Here is a 12,216-nt window from a genome sequence, read left to right on the forward strand (position 1 = left end):
GGCTTGGGAAGGGGTTTTTATGGGGAATGCAATGAGAATGCAATGAGTGTCTGAGGATGCTGAGCTGTGTGGGGCAGAGATCTTCCCCAGAGTGTTGGATCCTCTGCAGCCCCTCACACTCCTCCTGGGGGTGGTCTCCTATGCAGGAGGCTTTGCACCTGGCTGGGGGTGCAGCTCTGAGCTCCCACCATGTCACAAACCAGAGGAGAGGTGCTTGGAATCATAGAACAGAATCAGAATTGTGTGGGTTGGAAAAGACCTCAAAAATCCTTGAGTCCAACCATTCCCCCAGCACTGCCAAGCCCACCACTAAACCACGTCCCCAAGTGCCACATCTCCCTGTCCCTTAAATACCTTGGGATGGTGATGCCACCACTGCTCTGGGCAGCAAGGGAGGAAAGGGATTGCTCCTAACCCAGATTCCAGCATGGCCCAGTCTGCTCTGCACCCCTGTCTGGGACAGCAGGGATGGGCCCTTCCCACTGCCCAAGAGCCCCAATCCCCAAAACCCCCTCAGCTCCCAGCAGTGCTGGCAGAGCAGCCACTCACCATGCTCAGCGTGGCTTTATCCCAGGGACTGAGGCTCAGGTACTTCCTCTGGCGTTCCTACAAGGAATACATACAAGATTTTGATGCTCAGAGGGTTTAATTTGGGGTTTGCAAAACATGAAGGGAGCTGTGTGCCCCAGGACGCTCCAATTTGCCCCCTGCCCTCGGCCATCATCTGGGCACAGATTTTATTTATTTTTTTGTTTGTTTTTGAAAGCAAAGGGCATTTGACAGGGTTTGATCCTATCAGAGGTCCCTGGATTTCATCAGACAGAGGGGCTGATGCAGAGGGAGGTGCTGGGAGCTGTTCATACCTTCCTGCTGAAGGAGGAGAAGGGGTCCAGGCGCTCCTCGTACTGGGAGGAGTAACGCTGCTCCGTGTCATCCCTGCTGCTGCCCTGGGGAGAAAAGGCAGGGTCAGAGCCAGCAGGGACACCCAGCACAGGGACACAACCCTGAGCAAACCCATTGGGAAGAAATGACCCCCAAAGGATGAAGCAGCACAGCCCAGAGCTGAGCCAAGGGGCTGACAGCATCTGTCCCCTTCAGAAAAGGGAATCCCTTGATCAAAGTCCTTTCTCCACAGAACTGTGGGATGGTTTGGGTTGGAAAGGTCCTGGGGTTGTTACATCAGGGGATTCTCCCATCAGGACTCCCTGTTTCTCCCTATTTTGGGCCTTTTCCATGAATTCATTGTCACCTGTGTCATCCTCACATGGAGCTCACCTGGGCTAAATCAAATCCCACCCTGAATTCCTTTGCTGCTGGGCTGGGTAGGAGGGAGACAGTGGTTCAGCAGAGGAAATCACTGCTCAAACACAGAGCTCATTTTTCAAACATGGGAAAGGGCAAGGAAAATGAAGAAAACTCCTTGAAAGAAGTGAAAGTTTTGGGTGGGTTCAGGCAGGATTTTATACTTCTTATGGGACAGAAGTTCACATCCTGAGGATGCTCATGCAGCTCCTCCTTCCTCCACCTCTGCAGGAGCTGCAGGTTGCTCCTCATTCCTGCCCAAATCCAGCCTGGAAACAGCCCCTGGTGCCCAGCCCTGGGCACAGCCTGTGCAGGCTCTGGCTCCTTGCTCCAGCTCTAATTCCCTGTCCCAGCACTGCTGGCTCTCCCTGAGCCCTTTCTGGCCCTGTTCCTGCCTGCAGAGGGTTGCCCTGCCAGGCCCTGTTACACCTCTGTGTAAACCTTTAGTAACCCTGCCCTCACACACTGCAACCCGACCCTGGGGTCACTGTGGGGAGAGCAGAGCCCAATTTAGGGGTGAGGAACCAGCCATGCAATGATCTTTTTGGGTATTTTTAACGTGTCACATGCCCCATTAGGGGGTGAATTATGCAATCCCTGTGCTGCTGCCATGGAGGGTTTTGCTCTTTAGCTCATGGCAATGGCATTCAGGGGTTGCCTTGTGGCAGAGGATAAACATGGAGATGATATTCAGCAGGAGAAAGGGGAAAAAAATGTCAGAGGGGACGACCTGGCATCATCAGGGAGACATAAAGAAAAGAACCAAATAAGGTCCCTCCCAGCTGTAGGAGTTTCCCACCAGCAAATGCTATTAAAAATATCCCTCAACAAAACAGACTTCAGACAGCAGCCAGGGGAAGGATGGCAGGGAATGGGTGTCCCCTCTGTGAGTGGCATTTCTGCATTTCTAAGGAAAGCCCCAGTGCTTGCAGTGGAAAGCTCCCAGGCAGCAGCCTGAGCCTCCTGCCAGCCCCAGGGATGACCCTCCTGAGGGACACAGCATGGGCAGAACAGGCTGCAGCTCAGTCAGGTCCCCCTTCCCAGCCTTCTCCTGGCATTACTGGGATGATTTGGGACTGGCTGCTTCTCTTTTGTGTGTCTCAGGGAGCAGCTCTCTCTGCTGGATGCAAGAAGTTCAGGCATGAGCACAAGTGGGACAGGATGATTTATTTTCCAGGCTCTGCTGCAGGGGTTTATTACAGGAGGTCCCAGTTCACCCTCTGGCAGCCTGTCCAGGCAGAATTATCCAGGCTTGGCTGCTAGAGCACACATTGCCAGCAGTGAGCATCAGAGCGGGGTGTGGCAGCTCTGTTAGGGAGGAAATTTGGGTTTCTGGCTTTGAAGATGTCAAAGATCCCTCAGCACAGCTCCAAACTGCCTTCCTGGCAGGGAGGTTGGGTCCTGCTCCTCTGGACAGGGCACTGCACCCTTCCCCACCCCAGTGTCATGTGAGCTGCATGTTGGAAATGAGCAGTGTCTGTGTGTGGACACTGCTGAAGGCTCCTAGAGAACCTAATCAGGTTTTTTTTCCCAGATTGTTGATTTTTCTTTCCAGCCAGGAAATCTTTCTCAGAGACAAAACAAAGAAAAGCAGAAAGAAAGCACAAATAAACACCTGCTGTTGACCACCAAGTCTTGCAAGTGTCTTGTGATATTTTGCAGATATGTTTTAGAAGTGTTACCTTCTTTGACCAATGAGTTTTTTCTACTTTGTTTTTTGCAATCTCCCTTATATAAATTCCATAACTTTTCAATAAATCCCTTCTTCTTACTACTTAAAAGGAGTCATGGTACTGTATTCTTTCACTGCTTCCCAGCCCCACAGCAAGGTCCTGGGTGTGAGCCCAGCCCAGGATGGACAGATGGACAGATGGACACTCACCCGGCCAGGGTAGCTCTGCAGGAACTTGATCTTCTCGTAGAGTTTGATGTTGTCAGCTCTCAGGTTGTCCAGCTCACTCTGCAGGGCATGCACTGTGTGCTGCAGCATCCTGTTCTCCTGCAGGGAGGGGGGACACTGGGATCCAGCCAGGAATTAACCCCCCCTGCCTTGGAACTCAAATTGCTCCCAAATTAAAACTGTCCCAGCTGTGGCACAAGGGGGGTCCCAGTCCTGCCCCATTTATCCCTCAGTGCCAAGGAAGGGCTGGGGCAGCCACGGTGGCTGAGGGGGCATTGGGGTGGGATGTGGCTCCCCCAGGAGGTGCTGACACAGCTGGGCAGCTTTGAAAAGGTTATTTTGAGCTCTGCTGCTATTTGTTATCCCAAAATGTAATCTCGATGTGCTTTTTCCATGGCACTCCCAAACACTGTGCCAGGAGGCCAAACACAGGGGACAGAAGGACAGAAGGACAGAGGGACACAGGGATATAGGGACAGAGGGACAGGGAGACAAAGGGACACAGGGACACAGGGACACAGGGACAGAGGGACAGAGGGACAGGGAGACAGAGGGACAGAGGGACAGAGGGACAGAAGGACACAGGGAAAGAGGGACAGAGGGACACAGGGAGACACAGGGACAGAGGGACACAGAGACACAGGAATACAGGGACAGAGGAACACAGAGACACAGGAATACAGGGACACAGGGATACAAGGACAGAGGGGCAGGGAGACAGAAGGACACAGGGACGGAGGGACAGAGGGCTACAGGGACACAGGGACACAGGGACACAGGGACACAGGGACACAGGGATACAGGGACAGAGGGACAGGGAGACAGAGGGACACAGGGGTCTGGAGCAGCACAGATGGGCTGGGGCAGGCTTTGCTCCTGCTCAGAGCAGGGTGAATTTCCCTTTGCTGCTACAGAACTGCTGTGGGCCTGCAGCCCCAGGGGTCCCAGCACACTCACCCCCTCCAGCTCCTGGTTCTTGGCCCGGAAGCGTTCCCTCTGGCTGGAGATGATGGAGAGCAGGGAGTCCATCTGCCCCTCGGGGAATGAGCTGCTGGGGGATGGAGGGTGCCCTGTGGATGAGGTTTGGCATGAGACATGACCTGCTACGCCCCCCATCCACCCCAGGATGCTCAAAGTCCTCCCAGTGTGGGACCCTGGGGGCACCCAAATCAACCCCTGTGCACAGTTATTACAGCATGGACAGCTATTTATGGATATTTTTTCATTTTTGAGGACTCATCCTCAAAGTGGACAGGAAAACCAATTGAATTATTTGGTGCAGCCCATGGCTGCCTTTCCCTGACTCCAACCCTCCCCATCCCTGCCAGGCTCTCTCCTCTGGCTTCTGCAGCATCTGCAGCACCAAAATAAAGCCCCAGGGCCACAATCCCTTCTCCCATACCCCAACCCCTCACCCACCACCAGCTTGCTGTGCCCAGGACCCCATTTTCTGGGTGTCCCACATGGGTTGCCCCCCCATGATGGGGCTGTGGCCATCCCTGCCTGCTCTTCCTTCCTGGCAGTGACATTCACAGCCAAGGAGAAATGTGTCCCAAGGCCATGACTCAACCAGCTGCACAGAGCAGTTATTCATAGAGCAGGATGGGTGGCTGCAGGTTGTTTAGCTTGGTGGGACTGTTGCTGTGATATTGTTTATCTTGTGTTTTCAAAACTCTTCAAAACAAACAAAAAACCCAAACAAGCAAAAAAAAAAAAAAAAAAAAAAAAAGGAAAGGAAATGTTTTGTTTTTATTTTTCCCCCAGAGAAGTAGACTTGGGTTTTTTTAGTTTTTTTTTAGTTTTTGATACATTTTCTTCTGCAGACCTCAGCACAGGGGCTGAAGCACAGGAAATGTTTCACTGGCTGTCTCTAGAGGGGTTTGGAGTGGGAAGAGCAGGAGGCAGAGCACAGAGCTCAGGGTGTTTGGCTCAGCCTGGGTTCACCAGCCCAGCACAGAGCCAGTGCCTGCTGCACCCCTTGGGAGGAGCCAAAAATGGGCAAACCATGGCCAGCATGGAAAATGTCCCAGTGAGACACAGTGAGCAGGTGAAGGCTCAGGAGCATCCTCACACTGCCACCCCTGCAGGGTGCCCACCCTGGGGTGTCCCAGCCCAGCTGAGCTCCCTCCCCTGTGCTGAGTTGGTGTGACCAGCAATGTGTATCTGTCCCATTTGTTGAACCAGGGACAGTGACCCTGATCTGGCACATATTATCTGCTAATGGGCCATCTTTAAACCACCTGGGGCAATCATCTTTATCTTTCCCATGACCCACCCTTCATCCAGGAGATATCTCCTGTTAATGGGCCATTGTTAAAAACTGGGTGTGGCAGTGACTCTTATCACTGTGGGAGATAGCTCCTGTTAATGGGCCATTGTTAAAAACTGGGTGGGACAGTGACCCTGATCTCCTGGCACATATTATCTGCTAATGGGCCATCTTTAAACCAGCTGGGGCAATCATCTTTATCTTTTCAGAGCCCATCCTCCCTCCAGGAGATATCATCTGCTGCTGGCCCATTCAGTCCCACTGTGTGACTGATAAAATTCCATCATCCCACTGGGAGATGCTCCAGCCAGGGGAGCAGCCAAGCCTTTCCTACCCAGATAAAAACTGAGATTTGGGACGCCAAGGTACCTTCTTTCCACTGGATTCCAGAGGAAAGCCAGACCTTTCCACATCATCCCTGCACCTTCAGAGGAAAACTGCACCTTCTCCAGGAGCACTGCTCCAGCTGAACCACATCTGCCCCTGCAGGAGGATGCAGCCACCATTGAATGGGACTGCTGCCAGCACCCTGACTGACTGACGGGTGTCAGCTTGGATTCTGACTCTGGCAGGGTTTTGGGATTGCTCTTTGTAATACTGTATTTCTATTTTAATTCTCCTAGTCAAGAACTGTTATTCTTAATTCCTATATCTTTGCCTGAGTGTCCCTTAATTTCAAAATTATAATAATTTGGAGGAAGGGGGTTTACATTCTCCATTTCAAAGAGAACCTTCTGCCTTTATTAGCAAACACCTGTCCTCCAAAGCAGGAGAGCTCTCACCATAGAACAGTGCTGTGGCCTCCTTGATGGGCTCGGGGATCCTCTCCAGGCTGGGGGCGGCCGCACCCTGGGCAGCACAAGCACAAAGGGTTAAACATTTCCCACCCACCCAAACCAGCCCTGGGGTAACTCTGAACAAGTTTGGGCCACAGTGACTTGTCTAAACAAGCTCGGGTTGTGCTCTGTATTGTGTGCACCAGCCAAACTATATTTACCTATTTTTCTCCGTATTTTGCTACCTAGTTATTTTTTTCTGCATATTTTGTTTCTTCACACAATTAGCTGTTTTTCTGTATATTTCTTAGTTTAGACCAATGTTTATAACAGGTGCACAGAATAAGCCATTTTTAAGTGTTTTTCTGCAACTTATTGAAACCCTTCAAGACCACTGAAACATAAATTGTGCTAAATCCAGAGAGAAGGGGCTGAACAACAGAATACTGAGATTACAAAACCCAAGATAAAGGTGGGCAGCAAAGTTCTGGACAGAAATCAGTCATTGCACCTGAGGGGCTTGTGCAAGGCATGTGAACAGCATAGAGGCACCAATCACAAATGTGTGATCATGTAGACAGTAGTCTTAAAATGTATAATTAAGGCTAAAAAGTAAACAAGAAATCAGCTTCTACACAATCATATTAATTTGCTGTGCAGAAGTCCTGTTTGTCCTGCACAGCTGCAGCCTCCTCCCTGCTGGACAGGCACTCTGCAAGGACAAGGAGTGACCCAGGGTGGGAATGCTGGTGCTCAGCCTCAAACCCAACCTGCCAAGGGAGGGAAGGGCTGGAGGGTTCCTGGATGCCCCTGGAACCAACCCTGCCACACCAGCACCTCCCCATTGCACAGGCACGGTGCAAACCTCTGCTGGGTGAATTATCAGAAAGAAACAAAAGGAAGGAATAATAATAAAAAAAAAAGGAAATAAAGAGGTGAGCATCCCCCCAGCCCCGGGTACCTCTGCATCCGGGCGAGGCACAGCAGACAGGGCCTGGATGGTGCTCAGGTCGTGCTCCAGCTTGGCCACCAGCTCCTTCTGGCTGCCCAGGGTGGCCACAGCCTCGCTCAGCTGGATCTGCAGCTCTGCACAGCGCACTGCAAGACAGAGCCAGGGCTGCCAGACTGTGCCAGGGGGACACAGGGAGCTGGGAACCCCCCCTGGAGCTCCAGAGCACAGCCCTGCTCTCTCTGATGTCTGGGGGACCCCCCCAGCAATCCCTGCTCAGCACCAGGGTCCAGCCCCCAGGGTGGGCACAGTCCCAAAAAAAAGGAGCAGTGCCATGTCCCAGAGCCACATCCCAGCTGCCTGCACTGGCATGGATGCTCCAAAAGCATCAGCCAGGTATTTGTGGTGTCCCAGGGGTACCTGGCAGCAGCCTGGCTGGGCAGAGGGGGCACCTGGAGGGGGTAAAGGGGAGCTGAGCCATGAACTGGTCCCCAGGTCTGCTCTGCATGGGAAAGGTGATGGGAGAGGCTGCCCTGGCTGTGGGGCACTCCCAGGGCAGGTGGTGCAGTGGGGGCCTGGAGCAGGGTGGGGACACCCAGGAGGGGCTCAGGTGGGACCCTCCTGCCCCAGGCAGGCTCTGCAGCCCCAGCATTCCTGCTCAGCCAATTTTCTACAAAGGATCCCTCTTTCCAGCTGCCCCCCAGAGTAAAACCCACACCCTAAACCACAACAGGCATTGCTGGAATGCTCCAGGAGCAAAACAAAAACCTCTTTGGCCTCACATAACCCCAGCCCAGATGTGAGGCAGTGCAGAGCTGCAGCACAGGCCCAGCACTGCGGGGCAAGCTCCGTGTTCCACTGGCACAGCCAGCCCAAAACTCTCCTGCAGCAGAAATCAACTTGTTTCACCTTTCTCCCTTGCTGCCAGCAGTGTCTGGGTGTCTCCCTGGCTGGAAAACCTGCTGAACTCCAGGTTCAGAGCTGGGGATTTGCACTGCCAGCACCTCCACCATGGGGATGCATCATCCATCCCTCTGTGCCTGGATTTCCAGGTGGGTGAAAGCTCAGGTCCCATCTGTTCTAGTCCCTCCCTGATAATTCCTGTTGTAATTATTGCCCTAAATTCCAGACAACTGGAAGGCAAAGAAATTCCTCATTGATCAAGAGCCAGGGAGCAAGAAGTGCAGGGGTTCCTGGAGAGCAGCAGGGGCAGGCTGTCCTCAGGGCTCCTGCCCTCTCTGAACCTCCAGACAAGGGTGCAACGTGTGCTCAGCTCAGTTCCAGCTCTGCCAGGCTGGGAAATGCTCCACACCCCTGAAACCAGCTGTGGAGGGAGGTCCTTGCACAGGGAGTGATGCCCTGGCTGCAGGGTTGGACTGAGAGCAGCAGAGATGGAGGCTCAGAGTGATGCCCAAAGTGACACTGCTTCCCAGGAATCAGGATCTTTGCTGGGGCAAATTTCCCTTTTTTTTTTGGGATGTGGTTTGTGGTGGGCTTGGCAGTGATGGGGTAATGGTGACCTTAAAGGTCTTTTTCAGCCTAAAAATAAGAAAGACAAAATTTGTGTTCCTGTAATGGAATCACAGAGCTGTTTGGGTTAGAAAGGAAATTAAAACCCATCTCATCCCACCCCCTGCCATGGGCAGGGACACCTTCCACCAGCTCAGGCTGCTCCATGCCCTGTCCAACCATGTCTTGAACCCTCCCAGGGCTGGAGCAGCCACAGCTTCTGTGGACACCCTGTGCCAGGGCCTGCCCACCCTCATAGCAAAGAATTCCAGCCTAAACTTAGATTGGATAAACTTGTTTCAGGTTAAAGCCATTCCCCTTCCCATGTTGTTCAGAAGGACCAAGCCTCACCACAGGGAAGGAGAGGTGGCTCATGCTTTGAACACAACACATGGATTTATTTTTTCCCCTCTCCATAACTACATTTTAGAGTCCCCAGTAGAAGACTCAGGATTAGTAGTTGTGCTAAAGGCACATCCCACTGGAGGTCAGTATTTCTCCAGGAATGGGGAATCCCTGCCTGCTCCAAAACATGGGTGGCCTGATGCAAAATATTTGCATCAACAAGATTTGGAAAGAAGAAAACCTTTTCCCTAGGGTTAATTATTCAATTGGCTGTCTTTTGAAATTGCATTAACATGTATTTGGGAAGCTACTGCTGGCCAAACACGGGCTGGGGGCCCAATTCTGCACAAGGCACTGCTGAGCATCCTGCCCAGGGTTCACACAGGGGGTTACCTGAGGCAGGACGTGTTCCCTGGCCTCCCACCCTGCCCAAAAATCCTCTGCAGAGCTGAGCTTTGGAGCAGAAGGAGACCCAGGCCCTGCAACAGTCCCTCCATCTCTCTCTTAAATGATCCTTTTGGCTTCTCAGTTTCATGGACTGAGTTTTTCAATTTAAGAGAAAAAAGGGTCACCAAAGAAACAGAGCTCTCAGTTTTAAAGGAATCTGCATCCTTCCTCCCCTCAAGTTTCACCTGGCCTTGGCCAGTCCCTTACAAACCATCCATGGAAACAGAAAAGGCTGGAGCCTGTCAAACACACAGAGCTTCCCTCTCATCTCCCTGCCAGTGTCATGCTCCCAGCTGGATTTTGGAGGGGTTTGTTTTAATCATGGCTTTCTCCTTTCCCAGTGGCCCGTCCCTGTGTGCTTGACTCCTCACCTGCAGCAGCAGGAGCAGCTCTGCCAGGCTGGCAGGAGCTCAGGAACCTGCCTTTGTCTGCCTGAGCTGCTGAGCCCTGCTCTGACCCCTCACAGGTGCAAATGCCTCAAAGGCTGGGACAGAAGATGCTGCAGAGGGGAACAGGACAAAGAAGGTGAAAGTGGGTTTTAAACCATGTATCTTTAGGCTCAAACTCTGGCAGCTCTGAATTTTAAAAAGCCAGGCCTGACATGGCCATGGCCTGGTGAAGAGAAGAGCAGAAGTGCAGGGTAGAAGCTCTGGCAGAAGCTCTGGCACAGACAGGGCTGGTTTCCCCCTGTCTGATGCACAGAAAATCAGAAGCTGAGACTGGGCTGTTCCCATCCCTGGAAGAGCTCAAGGCCAAGCTGGGTGAGCTCTGAGCAACCTGGTCCAGTGGAAGTTGTCCCTGCCCATGGCAGGGGGTTGGGCTTGGTGATGTTAAAGGTTCCCTTCCAACCTAAACCATTTAATAATTCTATGATATCTTGCCAAACACTGGATGAATACTCAGAGCCTCTGCTCCAAGAAAATGCTGTAAAGAAGTGTCTCTTCTGGGAATTCTGTGTGCCCAAGGGCACAGCCAGGGATGACACAGCCATGGGATGAATGTTCCTGGAAATAACATCAAGGATCTGCATGGACAGGCCATGTGGTGGGACACAAATGCAGGGAAGGAACAAAACCCAAACTGAGAATAAAAAAATTGCCATGAGTCTCACACTTCTTTGGTTGTGAACAGCCCTGTCAGTCTCTCACCATTTCAAGCTGCAGGTTAAATCCTTGAAGTGATTACTGAAGAAAAGATCCTGGAAAAAGATCCAGGCTGGTGGGCAGCAGATGCAGGGGCTCTTTGGGAGTGCCCCAAGGCCACAGCCCAGAGCTGCCACAGAGCAGCAACTCTGGCTCCTGAAACAAGCCCAGCAACTGGGCTCCCTTGGCAAATCATCCAAAATAAACAGCATCTGTTTCCACAGATGGAGAAAATTAAGACACACTAGCAACTTAGTTTGAAGTTATAAGGCCAGACATAAATAAATGAGAGGCAATCTTTCCATAAGATGGTGGCTTGATTACTGAGGATACAGACAGATGAAGAAATCACCTTGGGGTGAGATGGGCTGAAACTTGCTACTCATCCATGGGACTGGGGGAACTGCTCATGTGGATCCTCAGAGCCCTGAGGAAATGAGAGGTGAGTGGTGTAGCTGAAGGGATCAGGGTAGGAGCACACACATGGGCAGTTATGGCAAATTAGCTGATGCTCTGCAAGTTCACAAACTCATTTGCCTCGTGCAACTGTTTAATCTCCCTCCATTTACTGTCTGGCCTCCCTGAATTCACATAACTGTAAAAAAAAAAAAAAAACCAAAAAAAAGAAAAAGAAAACAAGGTGAGAAGTGATGTGGCACACTCTCTTTGAAAAGTCAACTGAAGTGCACTGAAAGTCACTACTTCAAAGGTTTGAAGTCTATTTTATTGACTGGAAGGAAGATGATGGTAAGATAAGTAAACCTTGGAGTGCCTTGGCACCAAGGCTGAAAGCTGGAGACTCACTAACACAAACAGGGGTGTCTGAGAGTGCCAGGGCCAGCAGCAGAAGCCAAAGGAAGAAGCAGGAAACTGGGTTTGCCATGGACCCTTTGATTTTTCCAGCTCTTTCACCTTTCCCCATGTTGGGCCACTCCAGCTCATGACTGGACAGTTACATCCAAGTTGAAATCACTGTCCTTCTCCATGAATAAAAAACTGCCAAGACTTCTTGGCATTGCTCTGCAGGAGCTTTTTCAAGCCAACAAAGTCTTACCTCCAGCTCTGCCCGATGCCAGAGCTCCCAAGGTTTACACATAAACTCAGGCCCAATTTCAGGCTCTTGAAACACTTGGCATTCAGCTTTTAAGGAAGTCTGGGAAAGGCTGTTATTGCCCAGAGTCCTGCTCCCCTTCCAGGAGAATCAGGGGGAGATGACTCGACCTTGACCCTGTGCTTTGTAGCTGGAGGGATGAGGAGCACACGCTGCAAATGCTGCACCTTCAACCCTGGGTCAACAAGAAGATTTTCTGTGCCTCCTTTTTTTGGTCTGTGAAGATGCCAAGGCAGAAAGATCTGAGCCAAAACCCTTCCCACAACAGGAAGGTTGTCAAAGGCCTTTCACCATTGTAAAGCTTGATGGTTCCAGTTCTGTCTTGACCTTTTCATGGTGAGGGACAACATTTGTGCCTGGCCCAGAGTGTGTGGGAGTCACTCAATCCACCTCAACTTCATCCAAAGCCTTTCCTTGGGGCCACCACTGCTGTCAGTAGGCTGAGAATCAGGACAAGGAGGCAGGG

General features: G+C 51.7%; 1 protein-coding gene across 1 annotated transcript in view; it reads right to left on the minus strand.

The window, feature by feature from the left end:
* Window positions 1-12,216, minus strand: part of CUX1 (cut like homeobox 1) — a 265,273-nt gene that overhangs the window by 5,903 nt on the left and 247,154 nt on the right. Inside the window, exons 15-20 of the mRNA XM_079325223.1 lie at window positions 7,209-7,345; window positions 6,254-6,320; window positions 4,160-4,272; window positions 3,185-3,301; window positions 864-947; window positions 550-606 (exon numbers count right to left, since the gene is read on the minus strand). Of these exons, the coding sequence (XP_079181349.1) occupies window positions 550-606; window positions 864-947; window positions 3,185-3,301; window positions 4,160-4,272; window positions 6,254-6,320; window positions 7,209-7,345 (575 nt within the window). The remainder of the gene's footprint in view (window positions 1-549; window positions 607-863; window positions 948-3,184; window positions 3,302-4,159; window positions 4,273-6,253; window positions 6,321-7,208; window positions 7,346-12,216) is intronic.

Source organism: Erithacus rubecula (genome assembly GCF_903797595.1).
Source record: "Erithacus rubecula genome assembly, chromosome: 22".
Taxonomy (NCBI): domain Eukaryota; kingdom Metazoa; phylum Chordata; class Aves; order Passeriformes; family Muscicapidae; genus Erithacus; species Erithacus rubecula.